General features: G+C 45.1%; 1 protein-coding gene across 4 annotated transcripts in view; it reads right to left on the minus strand.

Moving 5' to 3' along the window:
• Nucleotides 1–20,163, minus strand: part of rap1aa (RAP1A, member of RAS oncogene family a) — a 50,050-nt gene that overhangs the window by 14,998 nt on the left and 14,889 nt on the right. For 3 of the 4 annotated variants that reach the window (XM_088639990.1, XM_088639992.1, XM_088639991.1), the window contains exons 2-3: nucleotides 3,573–3,661; nucleotides 41–109 (exon numbers count right to left, since the gene is read on the minus strand). In XM_088639990.1, the coding sequence (XP_088496116.1) occupies nucleotides 41–109; nucleotides 3,573–3,629 (126 nt within the window). In that variant the 5' untranslated portion in view covers nucleotides 3,630–3,661. The remainder of the gene's footprint in view (nucleotides 1–40; nucleotides 110–3,572; nucleotides 3,662–20,163) is intronic. The other variant, XM_088639993.1, reaches the window with a different exon arrangement.

Here is a 20,163-nt window from a genome sequence, read left to right on the forward strand (position 1 = left end):
TCGGGTCCAACACAGAGACCATCTTCACTGCAACACCTACCTTTCTGTAGGAGTCTTCTATTGTCGGGTCATATTTCTCAACGAAAATTCCCTGGACGAACTGGACTGTCTGGAGAGAGAGAGAGAGAGAGAGAGAGAGAGAAGCTGGGTGAGCAATCAATAATCTCATGTTAACGCACGTGTTTGCATCAGTATTTCTAAACCTGTGCGCACAAGTCTGAGGAAACATCCTCATTATACATTAGGCATTATGAGGACTGGGGAGGGCATCCTCACAAGAGAAATTGTCCTTGTTTATTTTTAGTAACCAAATGGTGTCCACCTTAAATTCTAAAAGTGCCAGAACTTTTTACATTTACATTTTTCTTTCTACTTTCTGCTGCACAGTTACATTTCAAGTAAAAACAGAAGTCGAGGGGAGTTATTCAAAAGTACAGCATGCAAACGTCTGAGTGGTAGAAACCAACTAACTAAAGCACTAGCTCAAGTGCCAGTTCTGGACGAACACTGAACATTGGTCTATACAAGATGACACCCCTGCTTCCGCCCTTTTCACCCTCTTACTCCCCACCTGCAGAGCCAGAGTAAATCTACCTCAAATAAAAAAGCCTAAAGAAACAGCAATTCAGAGCAAATCCAAACTGTGTGCAGCCCCAGTGGACTGGCTAGGGGCTCAGAGCTACTATGAGCGGTTTAACTCTATACCACCAACAAACACGTAGAAAATCCTAGCTGGTTTCAAGTGCATTTAAAAAAACATGTGCCACTCATTTACCAAAAATAACATTTAAATTACATAAATAAGTTTTGGAAGACAGTAAAAAAAAGCAGTCATACCATCCCTCAATTACAGAAACTGCTTTTTCCTAAGCAACATTCCACAGAGCAGCGGTCACTACCAGTGGCATCTGGGGAGCATCCCACTAAGAACACTTGCATTTAAAACAACTACATAAAACACTAAGCTTCAGTTACATAATGGGGCAATTAATACGCAAGAAAGTCAAACTGAGACTCTTTAAACATCTAGGGTTGGTTTCACAGACTACTCCCAGTGTTCCTAAAATAACACCATGTAGTTCATGTTAATCTGGGTATGTGCAACCAGTGGCTAATATTTAACTTACACCCATTCCAACATAAATGTCACCAAAAACACCCTCTCAATAATGTGATTGCTTAGTACTACATTTAGCAGTGGGAACACATATGGAGGTTACACAACGTTTAATGAACAAAAGGAAAAGCACACACAATCTCAGTGCAAATAAAATGCATCTTTTTTTGGTTTCAGTGGCAGAAAAGGCCCTTTTTCAAGGCCTGGTTTTGAGGATGTACTTAGCCAAAGTAAAGCAAAACACTGGCAGGAACACCACAGAAGGATTTAAAATGCAGAGCAGCCAGGGTAAGCTCAAATCATGAACAAATCTTGTGGAAAGAAAGAGCTGTTATAAATGAACCCCCCTAAGATATCAAAAACGGCTACAAGGCTATTAATCATTTTCCAATTGCCTTCTTAAGGACAATATCATAATTTAAAAATCAGTGCATTTTAAATAGAAAATCATTATTAATGGTCTTGGATATTTTTCGAATTGGCACAAATGCTCTACACAACGAGGCACAAATTACTATTAGGGAAAAGAGCATCTGCTGCTCAGGGACAGCCTTATACACACCTCTTTATAATGATGGACTCCCAAACAGCCTATTCCTAAACGGAAGGCAAAATACCACTACAACCAAGTGATGTGAGCGGCTTGCCCCAATAAAAAAGCACGGCCAAGCAAATCAGAACATCCTTTTGTTTATTTTTAGCTCTTGGTTCTGGAGACACAAAGATCGAGGCATGGGGCGGGCACAGTGCCAGCAGGCCCCAGGAGCGAGGCCTCTCCCAGCCCTGACCCCAGCACCCCTGTCATGCGGTCCTGGAGCCCGGCCATGGCTCTTTCCTAAGTGGATTGGCATCCGGGAGAGCTGGGCTACCACTGCCAAAATGCGAGGACAAGAGCCCAACCGTGGAAAAACAAAAAGAAGAACTGGTCTGACAGTGAGAGACGCTGAGGAGGCTCGCATACTTCTGTATCTGGGCCCTCGTGCAAATGGACACGCAGAAGGCCAACATGTTTCAAGAGTGTCCTGCTGTGCACTGGTATAAAAGTATAACTTCACTGTGACACAGTAGAGGACAATGGTGAACTACATGATACTACAAAATGGCAAAGCAGGTGAGAAATTGGGAAAACCATGAGGATGCCAGGGAAATTTCTCATGGTTCCTTTTTTCCCGGTGGGTGCTTTTTTTTCTTGGTCTGAGGTGGGGCCTGCTTTAAAAATGGCAGGACTCCAGTCAGTTTGCCAGTCTTTTCTTACCTGGTCCTTCTAGTTTGCTTCGGCAGTAGGGTATGTCACAGGAAAACAGGAGGGGAAGCATTTAGGCGCTGCGCACACCAGACGTCGCATCTCGCAAATCTCAAAACGCCACGCAGCAAGGGCACATTACAGTGCTTTTAAGTTCAGGATCTTACAAGTACAATTTACTGCTCCGAGTCTGACTTGATAAACTAAATTAGTCTGAATCACAAAATTGGAAAGCAAGTAAAAAGCAATCAGAAAACCATGGTACTTTTTTAAAAACAGCAGAAGCAACCACGACAATAAAGTGAGTTGCTTTACAGGCTGCCAGGACCTCAGGCTGTAGGTGGACACATTACAACCCTCCATGGGTTACATGAGACTCAACATAAAAAATTCCACAGGTCCCAAAATCAAATTCGAGTTCTGGAAAGTTCCGGTCAGATAAGTGAAGCATAAGGTAAGCAGTGAGTTTCCCCTGCAGATTAACAGCACAGAAAAAGTGGAATGTGGTCACCAGGGCACAATTTTTCTTTCAGTCTCGCTTTGTTCTCGCACACGTGCTCTATCACCGGTGCATCATCCCTCTTTCAATTCTCTCTCTAAAGTTTCATTAAGTATTTGCTGTAGATTTTTAACTGCATGTCATATTTGGCGTTCATTCTCAATGTAAGGTTTTAAAATGCTTTTTCATTCAGCAAAACATTTTGATTTCTGAAGATCATGTGTTCATTCCCTCTACAAGTTCAAGCAACTGTTTCTGAATTCTGACAAACTCGGGGTTTGGAACAAAACCCTTATGTAAGGCAGGGAGTGGCTGTGTTAAACAGCTCCACAGCGTGGAGGCCTGGAATCACCTAGGACTTCCACTGCATAACTGGCAGTTATGTGCAAATACATATGAAACCATGTCATTTATAAGTAATTGCAATATCAACGAAAAGGGAGCTAAACCTTAGCACACTTGCATAATTACAAGTCTGTCGGGTAATTCACGAAACTGATCAATTTCAATTGCATCAAGCAATTTTCACCAAACAAGTCTCACTGCCTCTCAGGATAAACTTTCAGAATAGAGATGACTGCTACATCCAGCCTGCAGAGCGTTTACTATGTACTGCAGAACAAGAGCCGAAACTGAGCGAAATCCCACTGGCACTGCATGCTGAGTGAGCAACAGTGTTATTGCAGCAGCTGTAATGAGAAAAACACACTCACCAGAGCGGACTTGCCCACACCTCCGGAGCCTAGCACCACTAGTTTGTATTCACGCATGGTGGGGTCACTTCACCAAACAGCGTCGCAGTCTGGAAAACACGAGAGAGAGAGAGAGTGAGCACGTGTGACAGGAGAGGGACTGGTAACACAGCATGTTCTACTAATGCGGTGTTCAGGTCACCTGCTGGGAGGGGAAACCAGACCAAACCACAGCTGTGGCCTTCACAGGCCACGATTCAAAAGCCTAAAAAGGCAGTACCTGAAGTCTAATGACAGGTTCAACTGGCTTAGTTAAGGAAGTAAGTTAATTCTCTCAGGTAGTTAAGAGCTCCGAATGGCATTGAAGAAACAGAATTCGATTTTGTTTAAAATCAGTCCAGGGTAGAAATCGGGGTTTCCTAGTCAAAGACCTCAGTCTCTTCTGCTGTTCCTTCCAGCTGAGCTTAGCTGATCTACTTTTCTCCTGTTTCTTTTTTAAACTTGCTTTCCACTCCAGAAAACCAAGAGTTACCTACAAAGTTTCTCAAAAGTACAGTGGAATGGACAATCTGAAAAGAAGATGGAAACCAACATTTTATAGGCTGTGCAAAATGTTAGTCCAGTTGGGATTTCAACAAAGCGTTGCTGGAACAAATCCTGGGAGACACCAGGTTCCGAAAAGTCATGAACTGGCTTAGCAGGGACTTTCTATAACGCATCCCCTAGGAGAGGAGAATTGACTCACATTAAGCTTTATAGAATAACTGCAAATGCCTCTCCAGGCCCAGACCGGGATCTCTGAGTTTTTTGCTGCTGTCATTACGGCAGAGTCCTGCCCACGAGTTTTCCTAGGAACTAAGCTGTAGGGGAATCGTGACGGATGAGCGGAAAAAAAAAACAGCAGTTGTTTTACCCTCACACACACAAACTAGACCATATAAGGACATCTTCTCCCTCTCTCGTCTCCTAGAAAGAACCCACCCGCCACCTTAAAGTGTTTCACTTCTCCAAATCGCCTTTCCTACTCACATGCTCCTAACAAATAAGGCGCGAGGCAGAGTAACGTTCTCATAAACGCACAATTACACACTGCTGCTGAGCCTTGCCAACGCACATGCACAGATGTGCTCCTATCATGACATCACCAAATAAGCAGCGGTTTTTTGTTGCTTTATTTTCCCTCCATGTAAGGTTTGAAGTAGTGAGAAGAAGAACACACTGTGCAGGAATCAGAGGTTTTGTTTCTTGGCTCTGGCTTGGACCGACAAGAGCAGAAAACAAATGATAACAAAAGGAAAGGAAACGGGGCAAAAACAAAAAAAGTTTGCCTTCAGGAAATCCTTCTAATTAGATATCCCCATATGAAGCCACATAAAACCACATGATACAAAAACGGAGGCTGTGCCATCAGCCAACCTTGACATGTTCTGTGGCTGGCCAAGAGCCACTGGGACTGGCTGGGGCCAAGCTGATCGTAGTTCCCCCCGTTTGCCATGCGACAGGTACCTCTGGATGCATGTGAGCTTGCAATCCATAAGAATCACCCATACACACCTCCCAAAGTGGACCAGTATGAATGTTACATGGCTCCGTCAAGCTGATTAACACAGGGAGGCTCCACAGTGGCCATCCTGAATGATCAACACAGCATGATGACACTGTCAGTGCCGGTAATGAAAAGCATTAAGGGACACAATCGTGTGTGTTTTATTAGCAATACCATGTTTAGTTTCTAGATTTTGGGGGGGGGCACTGTATGCAGGCTTTACCCAGAAACCAAAACAGAATGAAAGAGGAAAAAAAAAGAACGAAAGAATCTCTTTTACACCCCACCCACTGTCCTGGGAGGTGAACAGAGACTGGGCGCCGCCCTGCTCCTCACTCACAGGACACGCAACATGGATAGGGAATGAAACTCCAGTGCGGGGGTCACTCAGGGGCCGAGATGAGGCACAGAAATGGGAGGCACTGAGATCATCCGAAAAGGCTTTAACAGCCTGAGTGGAGAACGCCTTTAGGGATCCCAATCATGTGTCTTTCCTGTTTCGGCATCTCATGACATCAGCCCCATGTCTCCTTATCGTGTATACCGCACACAATATACGATGACCTACACATTCAACTTTCTAACAGACCTAAAAAGTTGTTCAGCCAACACGGAGAAGGAAGGCAGCCGCAGATATAATAAGATATGCAAAACCGCTCTCGTGCAGCTCGACAGCCCCGCACTTCCTTCTTATCTGTGCTGCCCGAGCCGGTCTTCTTTTCAGAAGGAAAGTCAGCTGCAGCTGATAATCCAAGAGGAAAGAGTGGTAGAGGATCCCACAGCACACAATGGAGTTGCTGGGGGTGGCAGGAGAGAAAGTAAATGGGCACAATTTCAAGACATTTCCAACCTTTGTCACAGTAAGGGTTCAGGCCTGAAATCAATTAGCAAAGCCGTCACATGCTTTAATGTAATTAGCCGAGCTGTAAATAAGGTTACACAGAGTCTCCTGGAAAGCTGTGATGCGGGTCTTTCTCGATATCTATCACACCACGGCTGACAATTACCCTAATTAGTCTCCGCAGTCAACAAAGTCACCTTCAGCACCACCATCCGACGCAAGTTACTTCCAGGTTCAAATATGTAGCAGAGACTAAGCAAAAGGGGAGAAGAGAACCTTCTGGAAATACCTCCCCACATACTCCACCTCTGTATTTGTGGCAGGGACTCACATAGGTAATGCACACCTATCCTCGCCAATGCAAAACAAAACACACTGCACATAGCCGCCAGCACAGTACCCAAAGGAGCCACTGCATAGATAGGTCACACTGGGGCCCTAAGGAATATTATATCCTTGGGACAGGGAGGATAGGTGGCCTGTGGCAGGAGATTTCCAATCCGAGACCAGGGCTCTGCCACTTTCCTGCCCTGTCATTCTTTGTGCTCCACTCTTTGGAAGAGACTTAATGCTACCAACATTTTGCTGTGTTGAGGTCACACCTACTCTCTCCTTCAATGTTACAGAATCAACAATAATTGCTGCATAACAGTATTATGTACTGATGCCTTGGTCCTTGCCTCTCTCAGAGTTCAACTGAGACCAAGAGGTACTTCGCTCCATAATACACCTAACCACGTTTTTGCTACCATCTTCTTGTAAGCAGAAGAACCATCTTCTTGAAAATCCACAGATTAATTATCTACCAGCAATCAAACGAGAAGGATGAGTCGAAGTGCCTCCTCTTATCTGTAATATTTATATTCTCTAGTCTCAAACTCCCATTTGCACCCAACATGCTCAAAATAAGCAGATATACCCCTGACAGATATTGCGCACAGTGCACAACACAAAGCACAAAACAGATCAGACAAAGACCACAGAGACTATGTTTTGAGCAGCACGAAGTGGACTGTATGCAGAAAGCTACTTTTCCATGGTTGCAGGAGTGTTCCAGGAAAATAGGACAATTCTGTACAGTCCAGAGAGCGGCAGCATTTTTCAGCATTGCAGGGCTGTGTACAGATGTGAACATACTAGATTATCTTGTCTAAATTTAAGAAAAAAAAGCATCGAGAATGAACCTGGCTGGCTTAGTTCCACAATGAACTGGTTGGCCCAGGCCAGGCCTCATGCGCTTGGTTGTTTTTTGGGGGGGTGGCCTGGCTCCTGCTTGCTTCACTTCCCATAACACCATTTGCTCAGTTTACAACGATACTTATTCAGGATGCTTACTTCAGCACAACAGCATCTAAAAAGAAGTTCTGAAGGCAGACAGGAATCAAGGTCAGGAAACACATCACTGCTGCACACGCCCGGCGAAGTGTTATTTCACAATGAGCAGCATGCAACGCCAATAAGCTTCCCCCGCACACTTCCTGGCAATCAGTAGATGAAGTCTTATCAGAAGCATGTCAACATGGGAAGCAATCTAGACACGCCAAACAACCTTAAAAAGAGTTTAAAAACTAAGAAAATATTCCTGAACGTGATTGTTTTTAACACAATCTGTTCTCAAGGATAAATCAGCAAGATGTCAGAGTGACTGTGGTTCAGATCTGGATCTAGTCAAAGTTCTATCTCCCATAAACCTATTCTGTTCAATACCTCCGAAAAGGCAGTTTAACCACAAACCATCGAGTTCACGCTCCTTATTTCTTCCTTTTTAGGAGAAATCAGCCAGTTGATGATGCCTGTACTTTGTTCCTGGGTTAAGTTATCTCATTTAGATTGTGCATCTCAAGAAGCTTTTATACAAGCATTAACGCGCACTGAAAAAATACATAGAGATGTAATCTGTGAAGTGGGAGAGGATAAGAATAGTTCCATTCCTCTCTCAAACAGGAGAATAGCCTGGCCTGATCAGCTACCAGCCTTTTACCCCCTCCAACAGCCAAAGTCTTGTGGTTTAGTATTATATAACAGTGAGATCATGTGATCAAGTGGCGGCGATAAAGAAAAATGGAACTTTAGGCTGCTTCACTTCCTTATGGCCCAAACAGTGGCACATGATTCCTGAGACTTGTACTCAAATCCCTGATGTCGAATGGCCTTCTGGGTACTCCCTGACCTGCCACAGGTTTCCCAACGGGCCATGGGTGACCGGCATTCAAGGGAACCAGCACTGCATGACAAAGGCTCAGCTGCAACACAGGGAACCAAGAGCAGAGGCCACTGGGAAAAGAAACGACTCCTGGCGTTTTTTTACCTAACACGAGGAAACTCAACTCCATAAACAGACACAAACCAGACTTTAAAACATTGCCACACAGTTCGATTATTCCCTGAGCAGCTTCTCCCGCAGGGATAAGAATGAGTTGAATAGTAGCACAACAGGAAAATATCAAGAAACAGGTGGGAGTTCAAGCAGCACCACTCTCCAGAAGCGGCGATTTTCTTCCTTTTCTTTTCTCTTCATTCCCTTTAGGATCAGAGTAGATCGATACTTCTCTTGCACGCGGCCCAGTACTTCACAAACCTCATGCAATGCTCAAGGCTAAACTCCAGCCTTGCTGATAAAGACTATCCTCGCACCTCGCCGCTCGCTTATTGATTGGCCCCAGTTTCCCACGATCGCAAGCCCGATAAGGACATCCACTTTTGTTTTTTTTCCTCCTCTCACACGCGGCCTGGGCCTGCCAGTAAAGAGCATCGCACACTCTCTGCTGTAGCCTTGAATGCAGCGAGTGAAAAGAGCTGTCAGATCACAAACTTGTGCTCCAGCAAAGCTGCATCTCTGTCACCTTGCTGCAGGCCCTCTTCAATGTGCAATCTGTGCTTCGCTGCACAGCTACTCGCGCGCAATGCAAGTTCCAGGTGAACTTAAAGCTGCAGCACCTTTACTGCATCGATTCCTTAACTTCCCCATGATGTCTCCTGTGGTGCGGACAAATTCACAAAGTGTGCTGTTCATGTTAAAGGACACCAATTACCTTTACATATAGAAGGGACCTACTTCAGCCACCACTCAATTGCTGCTCTGCCTCTCTAACATATGGTAGCTATTCCACCCCAGATCAGCTGGAGGAGGGAGAAACTGCTTCACCTGTTGCATGAAGGAGGAGCTTCAGGCCAGACTGTGCAAGCCCGAAGTGAAATGTTACCAGTAAACACCCCTACTCAGTACCATATGAACTTTCAAGCCAAGTCAGAACTTTGACTGCACATCTTACCCAAAGGAGCACCTGCTACAACACTGACAGCATGACATGACCACTGGTTTGGGAATGGTGGACCAGTAGGTGCACTCTTCTCCCTGGACCAAGAACACCACTTACAGCAATAAGCCAGTTTTCCTTAGGACTAGTGGTCTCGCATCCTGGTACTGACTGATTAACACAGAGGGGGTAATTCGAGCTCCTTCTCGCAGCCTGGATATTTACAGACAGATGAGTAGAAGCGGTTCTACATATCGCTCGTTGGCTTCATCAGGACAATTTGCATGTGATCCTGCAATCGGAGTGGGACGAACAGCTATAAAAAGGAATCCTTATTTACAAAGCAAATTAGATTACAAACAACAAGAGCTCACTTGCTCACTGGTGCTAGTCAATCAGAGGAGCTCATCCTACCTTTTCTTAAAGCTGCCGATGGAATCAATATCAACAGCACAGCAGGGAGATTTGCACCAGAGACAAAGCACCCTTAGTGTCAATTACACGCAGAACAGCAGTGAAGATGTACCTCTTATTCCACATTCTGCATGCTGCCTAGTGTTTAGTGAACTAAAGCACCCATTCTGGAGATCCTTTCTGTCAAGCCAGTGTTTAGATGACATTTGCTGAAGGTGATGAGGATCTACGAGTTTGTTTTCCCCTCAAGGCACTATTTTGAACCAGTGCTAATTGATATGCGAGCACAGTAAGGGAAAACAACTGTTTAAGAGCCTGAAAAAAGATTGTTGTGGGCAGAACTCTGCTTTACATGGCAGAGACTTATTTAAATACCACCTTAAAGTGCAATTTAAAAAGCCATGAAAAAACAAACAAAAGGTATATTTGTGCAGGACATACTGCACACACTTGTCTTGAAACCAGAGGTGTGAGGGAATACTGTGCCTCAGACATGACACTGAAAGCATGGTTACAACAACCAGGCAAAAACAGTATTTATAATAATAATTGCTTACACTTATATAGCGCTTTCTGGACACTCCACTCAAAGCGCTTTACAGGTAATGGGGACTTCCCTCCACAACCATCCAGGTGGGGCTGCGCATTAGTGATGCGACGGCAGCCATAGTGCGCCAGAACGCTCACCACACATCAGCTATCAGTGGGGAGGAGAGCAGAGTAATGAAGCCAATTCATAGATGGGGATTATTAGGAGGCCATGATTGGTAAGGGCCAATGGGAAATTTGGCCAGGACACCGGGGTTACCCTACTCTTTTCGAGAAGTGCCCTGGGATTTTTAATTACCTTGGTTTTACGTCCCATCCAAAGGACGGCGCCTATTTACAGTATAGTGTATCCATCGCCATACTGGGCATTAGGACCCACATGGACTGCAGGGTGAGCGCCCCCTGCTGGCCCCACTAAAACCTCTTCCAGCAGCCAACTTTATCCAGTTTTTCCCAGGAGGTCTCCCATCCAGGTAGTGACCAGGCTCATACCTGCTGAGCTTAATTGGGTTGCCAGTTGCGAGTTGCAGAGTGATATTCTTGCTGGCCATAAAACACACATCTTATAGGCACATGTATGCATTACTATGGTATAAACTGTATGATGCAAAGTCTACAATATCATCTCCCTGGTCTGGCCACCAGGGATCACCTTTATATTTAAGCAGCTTGGCAACACAGCTGTCCAAGCTAGCATGCAATCCCTTCAGCATGACCATCACACTTTACACTGATGTTGTTACATCTATGCCTCTCCTAATTTCTTCAGTTTCACAGTAAGCTCCTAGGCTTTGTGGCATGACTGATCTAATTGCGATCTGCGTTTCTGCCACGGGGCAATGCTGAAACCCAAGGAGGCATGATACGTCCGAAAGATGCCAGGAAACATGTCCAGTGCAGGCAGGAGAGCAGGATGATCTGTCTGGAGAACCTGGCAGAGCTTCCTCCACACAGCCCCGGGTGTCTTTCATCTGCTGCTGCTAAGTGACTTCACAAAGCGCCCGTCTGGTCCAGTACGGATCTGCATTCTGGACGTGCAGAATCGCACACGACAGCCTGAAACTAGCAACCAACAAGGGCGATGACTCCCGGAGCACGTTTGTGAATGAGAGTCTCGGAACAGCAAGGGTAACTGAGGGCCGCGATTGATGCACTCAGTTTCCGGCTGACAGACTGCATTCTTATCCAGTCGTGTTCAGCGCTTGGCCCCTAATGTCTTTTATTATGGAAGCATCATACTACGTGTGGCTGCAGCCCTTGTGTGACCATCATGTTGCAGCAAGGACTGGAGCAAGGCTCTGTCAAGCAGCGGCGAGAGATGCCCACATCGATAGCAGCTCGCTGGACAAGGCCTCTGCTGCCCAAAGAGCAGCCAAACTCTTGACAGCATAGTGCACTGAAAGCGCAGCATGCTCTGGGAGATCTCAAAACACATAAGGATGTGAACAATGAAATGCCCAAGTGAGCATAAGCAAAATGCAGCTTCAGGAAAGCATGTGGGAAAAGGCAATCTACTTGTCTGAAGCAGCATCTTACTCTCCGAAGAGCTGCGGGGAAAAAACGTAAACGCCCTGCAACCCAACACGCCTGCAAGTTTCTATTTGTAAGAGTGACGTTCGTTTTGACTGCAGCTTACAGCAGAGAACCACCTCTGAGGGACTCCAGCTTTTCACTGTGAGCCAGTTACTACCAAGACCAACGCCTCTACAAGGACTCGAGTCTCGTATTAACCCCTCTCCTAGGGAAATTACAAAAACAGGTTTCTTATGGGTGCAAGTGCAGTCTCGGTTTCTGCGAAAGTCTCGCTTATTGTGAACTCAGTCCGCTCGGAACGCAAACAGAACAACTTCCCGTAATCAGCCAGACATACCTTATGGAAAAGGGAGTGAGGGAGTTCTCCACAGACCCAACACTGAAGCAGTAATATCGCTAACGTGCATTTTTTTAAAAGAATAATGAATGATTGTATTCCTCTGACTAGCAATATTTGCAATCTTATCTAAAGAGCACTGTTTGCTCAGACATGTGGTTTGCCCACAATGGGAACATGACCACCCAAATCTCACAGTGTTTCATATCACCCTTCCAGACGAGTACGCTCTTCATCACTGCCAGCTCTGTGGGGCAGTGCCCCACTCAACTCACTTCTGCCCCTCGTTGTTCACTACAGTAGCTTATTAGGGTGGCAGGCGGGAGCTGTATTCCTGACGCTAGATGAAACATGCCCGATCTGTACGGATGTGATCACCTCTTGAAGAAAAGGGACACCCTCCTTCCCTACAGCCCATAACGGAACGGAATACCTCCACTTGCAGAAAGGCCAGCAGAAAGATCCAAAAGTGAAAGCGATGCTTCTGCAAGGCTTCGTCACACCCTGACTGAAGCCGAGCCTCTCCTGGCAGGGAATGTTTCACAGCTCCTTAAAAGTTCCTCCTCCCTTCCCCAGACACACAGAACACACTTCATTCACAGCTGGAGGCTGAAATCCAGCCAGAGGCCTCCAGGAGCTCCAATATGGAAACAAACAGCAGATGTAAAATACAAATCCAAGATCACCCAGAAAAGGGTACAACCCATCAAGAGGAAGAGCCACAAAACTCCAAAAATAAAATAATTTCGAGAAATGGAGAAACAAATCTGGAACAACCAACAAAACCATTGAGCTTTAAGGAAAACTGATTTCAATAAGTAATAAAAACACGGTGATCAACCGTGGAGTAGCTCCAGGGAAGTTGGCTGCCCGTTTGAGGAGAAATCATCATATTGCACACGCAGGTATAATTACCAAAGGATAAAGAAGCACAAAACTAAAGCAACATGAGCAACTGTTCTTCTAAAATTGATTTCATTGCGCAAATCAGTTTATTCTGAATATGGAGGCAAGGTGTTTGAAGGTGAAGCAGAGGTTGTATTTTTTTAAGGAAGTTAAGGAGTTTTAATGTAGGAAGCACAATGTCGACACTTTATAAGAACGTTCTGCAGAGCATTCTAACCTTTTGTATTCAGAGCTGGGGAGGTGCCTTGTCCTTGTTAGTTGTTAGTTGCACAGGGAACCACATATTAATATAAAATTATAATTTTAGATGATCCCTCACACCCACTCTTTTTACAAAATACTCTTCTCCCTTCTGAGAGGAGGAACCAGATGTCCTGTATAAAGACTAAGAGAGCTTTTACTTCCTTTATACCTTAAAGTATTCAATTGTTGAATAATGAAAAAAATGTTTGTAGGTAGAGATCTTATTACTGGTTTTTAGACAATTTACACGTTTATGGTTTTTTAATCTTATGGTACCGGAAGAGCTCAGATTTGGTGATATTGTTGAATGGTGTTTTGTATTATGGTATTTTACCATTGTTGCACTGTATTATTGTCATATACACTGTATGTTAATAAGCTATTGACGTGCAAGAAAGGTTGATTCAATTATTTGACCAAAACCATGCAATTCTCTTTTTTCTGACTTTAAATCACAAGCTACTTCAATGCTCTTGCTTATTGATTTAAAACAGATCTGCTCTGGGCACTGATAATTTCTACAATCTAGCTGCCCATTGCAACTATCCAACTGCCCACAGGAGCATTCACAGCGGGGAACAAGCATTCACCTCAGCATTCACCACTGCCCCTGCACTGCTCTTCTTGTGTGGTTTATATTACTGCAGGCAACACAAGTCTCCGATTAAAACTCGTTTGCATTAACAGCGATGTTCCCTGACAAGCCAGACAAATTTGGAAAGAAATTAAGACGGTATATATAGGTGGCTCCGGATATCAGCTAACCTGTTCAAACAACTGGACTGCAAAACGTGCAGAGCAATGAGATGCAGTGCCCATTCACATACAGAGGTGGAGACATGCCAGTCCTTCTACACAAGCAAGCCATTAATGACACGGTAGTCACATTCAGACCTCTCCAGTGTGTAACATTTGCATGGATGGGCGTTTTCTCAAATGCATAGAGCAGTGCTTTTCAACTTACAGGCATCCTGTCTTTCCTGAATAGCAGACAACATGATCGGCGTGAGAGAACTCTTTGAGCCTGTAGGGTCAGACACTGACTGCACCTGTGCTCGGCTGTTTCACCACCGGTGGCGTTTCGGCAGACGGCTATGTGGGCAGCAAGGGCACAGGCGAGGCCGGCAGGCTGCCGGAGCATCACTCAGCACTTCGCGCTTTGGAGCAAAGCAAATCTCTGGCACGTGCGTTTAGAAACCCATCAAACATGCACTCACTTTATACAAGGCAGGGGGGACGGCAGGGAACGAAAGAATAATTCAAAGAACACCATTTCAATTAAGAAGGAATGAATAGTTAATAACACTTTAAAGTTTACTACACTTAGCTAAGCTCTTCGATGAAACAGAGGAAACGAGAAAAGGTCTGTTTGTACTGGTCTTTGCCTTTCATTTAATACGTGGATGTTTTTAGCGTTCTGTCAGTGCAATGAGCTCATTTCTGCTCTGCAGATAGCGCCTGCTATCTCTTGCTTGCTCTGCTCCATGCAGTGCCTATGACTGCTCCAGCTAGCGCAAGCCTGTCACACCACTTGACTCAGCACGGCACTGTGACTGACAGGCGAGCTATCTGCCTGCTGCACAGCACATCCGGGCAAACGGCAAACTGGCGCATCTGGGCCTGTGCCGCACTCCAGCCCGGGTCCTCTCTCAGTTTCCATCTCCGGTGCTCTTCTGCGGTGTCAGGGCGTTGGGCTGCCCTGGGCGCTGTTGTGTTTCCGCATGATTTCCCTTTTCTGTTCTTCACACATCTGTGTGTTCCCTCAAGAAAGAGTCCTCATGGGATTGGAAAGACTGCATTTGGCTGCTAGCAATCAGTCCCAGATCTCACCCAGGAATAGCAACACGCAGATCCCGAACTTAATAGGTAAACCCCAGAGGACCTTGTAGGGCCTAATCGTAGGTAACAAATTTTACCTCTCAGTAGGGGTACTATGGCCAGAGCACAACAACCTGTATTTAAATGGTGTAAAAGAACAGAAGAATACAAATGAGAGGGGGCTACTTAGCTCATCTAGTTGTTTTGGTTGTTAGTACAGTAAAGTATAACAAGCCACATAAAAGAAAAAAGTCACATTTAACTGCTAAGAAAGTGATGTATTGTGGTGACAGATATAAAGGCTGTGTAGTGCACCACCTTACAAAGAATTTCCCAGAAAGAGAAATCAAATCACCTGACAGAATTGTGCAAATGCTAAATACAAGTCCCTTCAGCCGACACATGGGAGTGTTTTAAAAGTGGTCATTTCTCCCAACAACAGCTTCAAATCTAAAACCACACAGACACCCTTAAAAAGAGTGCTATATTCCCCACCCACCCACCCCCCACTCACTTGTAATCAAATGATATTTTGACAAGTTTTTTCCCTAGATCTTAAGAATTTCAATGTGTGGTTTTTAATCTTTTACTTCATGCGGACTATTCCAAAACACACTCTACAATAAAGCCATCTGTGAGGAAGTGTGGAGGGGATTGAAATGTGTGCTGTCTCCTGCTCTGAATCCCACAGGTGCTGTACACTAAAGCCTCCCTGTGAAATCTGAACAGAAAACGGGATTTTACCACAGAATTTGAGGAGGAAAATTGGGCTTTGAAGCACACAATATTAAAACCTCTGAACAACACAGATGTTGATTATGAAAAGGTAAAGGTAGTAATTCAAAAACTTAAGACAGGATTAGTATTCAGAACACCGATGTTGATGTACAACTGTGGAAATTGAACAACCAGCGATATTTTTGAAAGGTATACTCCTTTTAAATGCTGCAGGGATCTGTATAAAATAGCAGGCCAAGACTTCTAGCACAGAGCAAGGCAAAAAGTACAGCATCACAAGGACTGTGGACAGACTGTGCTACAGTGCAGAAGGCCATAGACATATGTTATGTAACATGCATTTCAGTACACTAATCATGCCTCTGTGGGAGAAAGTAAGAAAAATAGATCTTATATGCTGTTACAGCCCATGCAACAATTTCAGTAAATTCATATTTTTTTATATATTTCCCTTGGCAGCTCTCCTAACTGAACCCAAAAAACACTTAAGACTTTTCCCAAAGAGCAAGTGGTCATAATTTCTCTAGCCTGATCAGATCAAAACTCTCGGAGGGACAGAGAAGCTGGAAGTTGGCCTGCGCATTCCCAAATTCCTGTGGAATGGCATCATAATGGCTGCCAGCGCTGAGAGCCTGGGAGCTAAACTGCTGGACTGTGTCTGTTGTCCGGCAGCAGGACCTGCATGTAATACAGAGCAAGCTGTCCGTCACAAGATCCAATCAGGATTTCAGTGGGATGACCAACCACATGAAAAGCCACTGTTGACGCCAGAAACAAATTCTATCTGCTTACACTAATAGAGCCTGGGCAAGCTTGGATTCCCATCAGTCAGAAATCCTCATAGGTCGACAGGCCATGAGGTTAAAAAGAACAAAAAAAGGTTTTCGGTATTACCATCTTATTAATCCAGAGGCCTCTCATCCTGCTGTTCGCAGACAGATCACAAACGCAGCTGGGCGGTCCGCTGCTCCAGACGCCCACAACTCTTCACGTGAAGAAAGCCCCCCTCCAGTTCAGGGAGAGCCCCCCCAACAAGAAAACTGAATTTCAAGGAAAGGTCTAAGGAGTCTTTTAAGGAAGAAGCCCGCCCACATAATACCTCAGAATGTGACTAAAAAGGTCACAGATGCAGCCAAAGGGTTAGAGGATTTTTCTAGGTTTTACACCATTGGTGAAAGCATAATAGTACCTTTTCCTTTAAAAAAAACCACAGGGCACCAGCCAGTGGTCATTGTTTACCCCTACCAAGACTGTGGGAGTGGAACAGCAGGAAGACTGCTCAGGAGCACCCCAGTGACTTCCAGTTAAAAACATCTTACAGGAGCAAGGAACGAGTCCCACAGCTCAAATCCAGGCCATATCACCAGCTGAGAGTGGCCAGCACACTGTCAGCCAAGCACCACTTGGCAAGTGAGAAAGTCTATTGTTCCTCAGACAATGGTGCTGAGACACTAGTCAGGCTTCGGCCCGGTTATGGCAGATCTTCTTCAAGGACCGAGGCACAGCACTCGAGCCCAGATTTCATGCAGAACTGGAAAAAGGGTTCTACTCCAGTACTCCAGCGCCAGTTGCTCGCCAGGCAGGCCAACAGTTGAGGTGAAGCTCTCACTGCCAGGAGGTGCCCACCTCAAGTCCAGACTCTGCCGCCCACTGACTGAGCTCAAGGGAGTTGAGTAGCTCACTCTGGGTGGGACATCTGAGTCCTGTACATGAGACACCAACCCAAGGGGCCAACGGGCACAGTTCGCAGCAGTGATTGATCGCTGCCTAGTCATTTTGGAAAGAAGCACCTATCCAAGCGGTTTCTCTCAGCTGCCAAATACCATGAGCAATGTGGGTTCACTGTCAGGGGGACTGTAGCACTGCATCACCATGAATACTGTCATACCTTAAACAAATCTTTAAAAGAGTAACACTCTTCCATATATACACTATACAAAACTGAGAAAAGAACAGAAGACAAGAGATCCCTGCTCCTTCTCCTCCTTCTCTCTTAGCTACCAAGGAAACTAAAATGGACCCCTTATTTCCTGCAATTCCCTCTCTGCTGCTTAATTAGCTGGCCTGTAATTGCTTTGTGTGTTGTAAATTCCACTGTAGGCAGAGATATAGCCCTATATCTTATCGCATAAAGTGCAGCAGATGCAGAGAACCTGTGGTCGACTTCTTAGTCAGTGTATGTGGAGGCTGGGGCTTTGCCATTAAGGTTTGCGTTTTTTATTTGCTTTTTGAGTCACTCACTTGTTATCGGGAGAAGAAAAAAAAACAGGCTTCGCGTTTCAACCTAAACACTCGACACAAAGCTCCATGCTAGGTAAAGTACTGAAGCCTTAGTAACCAAAGGACTTAGTATCATTTATGTCCTGTTAGGTGACACCGTTCCACCAGTCTGTCTCATTGTAATGAAACTGGCAGCGCGGCAAAAAGAAAGAAAACAAAAATACAATAGGATTTCTCAGAAATAGCAGTATTAAATCCATCCTGGGAAAACCACATCTTAGTGAATGACTGAAAAAAAAAAAACGTCATTGGCTATATTTGCTGACACAGCCCGGATCTCTTTGGCTGAAATTACTGAGAAGACGGAAGCCAAACCCTCAGACTCACTCGTACCTCTCCGCGGCCCCGCTCCGCACAGCCAGCCCCACGCCAAAGGACAGGAGGAGTCCTGCACTCCGTCCCCTCCTTCGCAGCACACAATAGCGACCAAGAAGAAGCAGAACTCCCACCCCAACACAAAACGCTGCCAAACCTATTTGCGCCCAGCAAGTGGGACAACGCTGAGAGAAAAGCTCTAGAAAACTAGAGGCCATTCAGCCATTAACCCATCCAGGAAGCACTCGGGAACATTTTAAAAGATCCGACTGAATGTGCATCGACATGGCTGAGCAGCCTGTTCCAAACATCCGCCAACCTTTGTGTAATAGGAAGAGACTCGCGTTTCTCAGTCCTAAATATGCTATGTTTTCATTTCCATTTGTGTCCACAGCCTTTACATTCATTGCGTGATGAAGGCTATTCAAACCTTTCAGGATTTTGAATCCTTCTGGAGAGTTCTCTTTTCCCACCAGGCTATGGAGACCAGGTCCCACGGATGACAATGGCTTTTCTTTGATCAAAGTGAGGACTGACAAACGTCTTTGAATTTGTTTTGTAAAACTTTAACAGGACACAAATCCCGCCATACCTTAAAATGAACAGGAAAAGACGAGTGAACCATCCTGTATGGGAAAACAGTCCAGAGACTTAAAACTGATACAAAAGCTACCCTACTCACCCCTACTCTTTCCAGAGTGAAGTGAGAGAGGAGCTCTCTAAAAGTTCCCTTTCTATTAAACTAGTTCAGAAGCTCAGAGAGCTCAAATCTGTACTTCCCCCTTTCAGTTTTGATCATCAAAAAATTCTAGCGGTATCACAGGAAATTTTAGAGTAATATTCTCATTTAGTTCTCTAATTTAAGAATAACAGCTTAGCTTGGCTGTAATTCACACAGGAAATGAATTTAAAAAAAATCACTGAATAGAAGGGGAATTTTATTTTTACCTCGTTGTGAAACAAAGCTTGTGCAATCTCTGTGAAACAAGGAGGGGGAGCACTTCTAAGTCAAATGTTCAGGCCATTCAGGACACAGAGCTGTTTCAAGGAGAAAATGACCACAGCCAATAGCCAAACGTTTTGAACCAGGTCACAGGTGCGTGAATAACGTCTGTTCCAAAGTCATCTCCAAGACAATGTGCAGTCTAATTCATGATCAGGACACTATTACTCTAGTTTATACAGTTCTAGGAATTTCTAATAGGTACATAATTAGCTAGAGGCAAGAACCTGTATGCTGAACAAGCTCAGGTTACATAGATTCACATCGGTCAACAGCGAGCCCCTAAAAAACACTCCTGAGTGCCACTGAATACTTTGCCTGCATCAGCAAATAAGGGCACTTTCTACATGACAGGGCTGCATAGCTCGTGGTAATGTTGCACAATAGTTTGTTCTTGATCTAATGCTGTGGCTTAGTTCTCATGCCACAGCAGCAGCGGTTGGCATGCAATGCATGGAGAGACTAGTGAGGAGCCCCGTCGGGACCCCGATCCTCTTCACACAGAGATCGCGGACCACTAGGCCACACCACAAGCGTAGGTTCCCAAGACTCCAAAATGGATGTTTTTAGCCATTTGGGTGTGTTATTGTTTCTGCCAAGATGTAGACTGGTCACACTACCTCATTAAAGTATGGAAATCCAAAACAAAAGCAGATCGAAAGGCCAGATGATTGGCCCACAGATCCCATTCAGCCCAACTGCCTGCAGGTAACCACTACTGCCATATATAACCCTCCTATTTTTACTGCAGCGCAGACTGGCTGTGGGAACAGAGCAAGAGGCCGGCTCTCTCATTGCCAGACAGACAGAGTGGGCTGCCAGGCCTCAGCCC

The sequence above is a fragment of the Lepisosteus platostomus genome, chromosome 7 (genome assembly GCF_059453375.1).
Source record: "Lepisosteus platostomus isolate fLepPlt1 chromosome 7, fLepPlt1.hap1, whole genome shotgun sequence".
Taxonomy (NCBI): domain Eukaryota; kingdom Metazoa; phylum Chordata; class Actinopteri; order Semionotiformes; family Lepisosteidae; genus Lepisosteus; species Lepisosteus platostomus.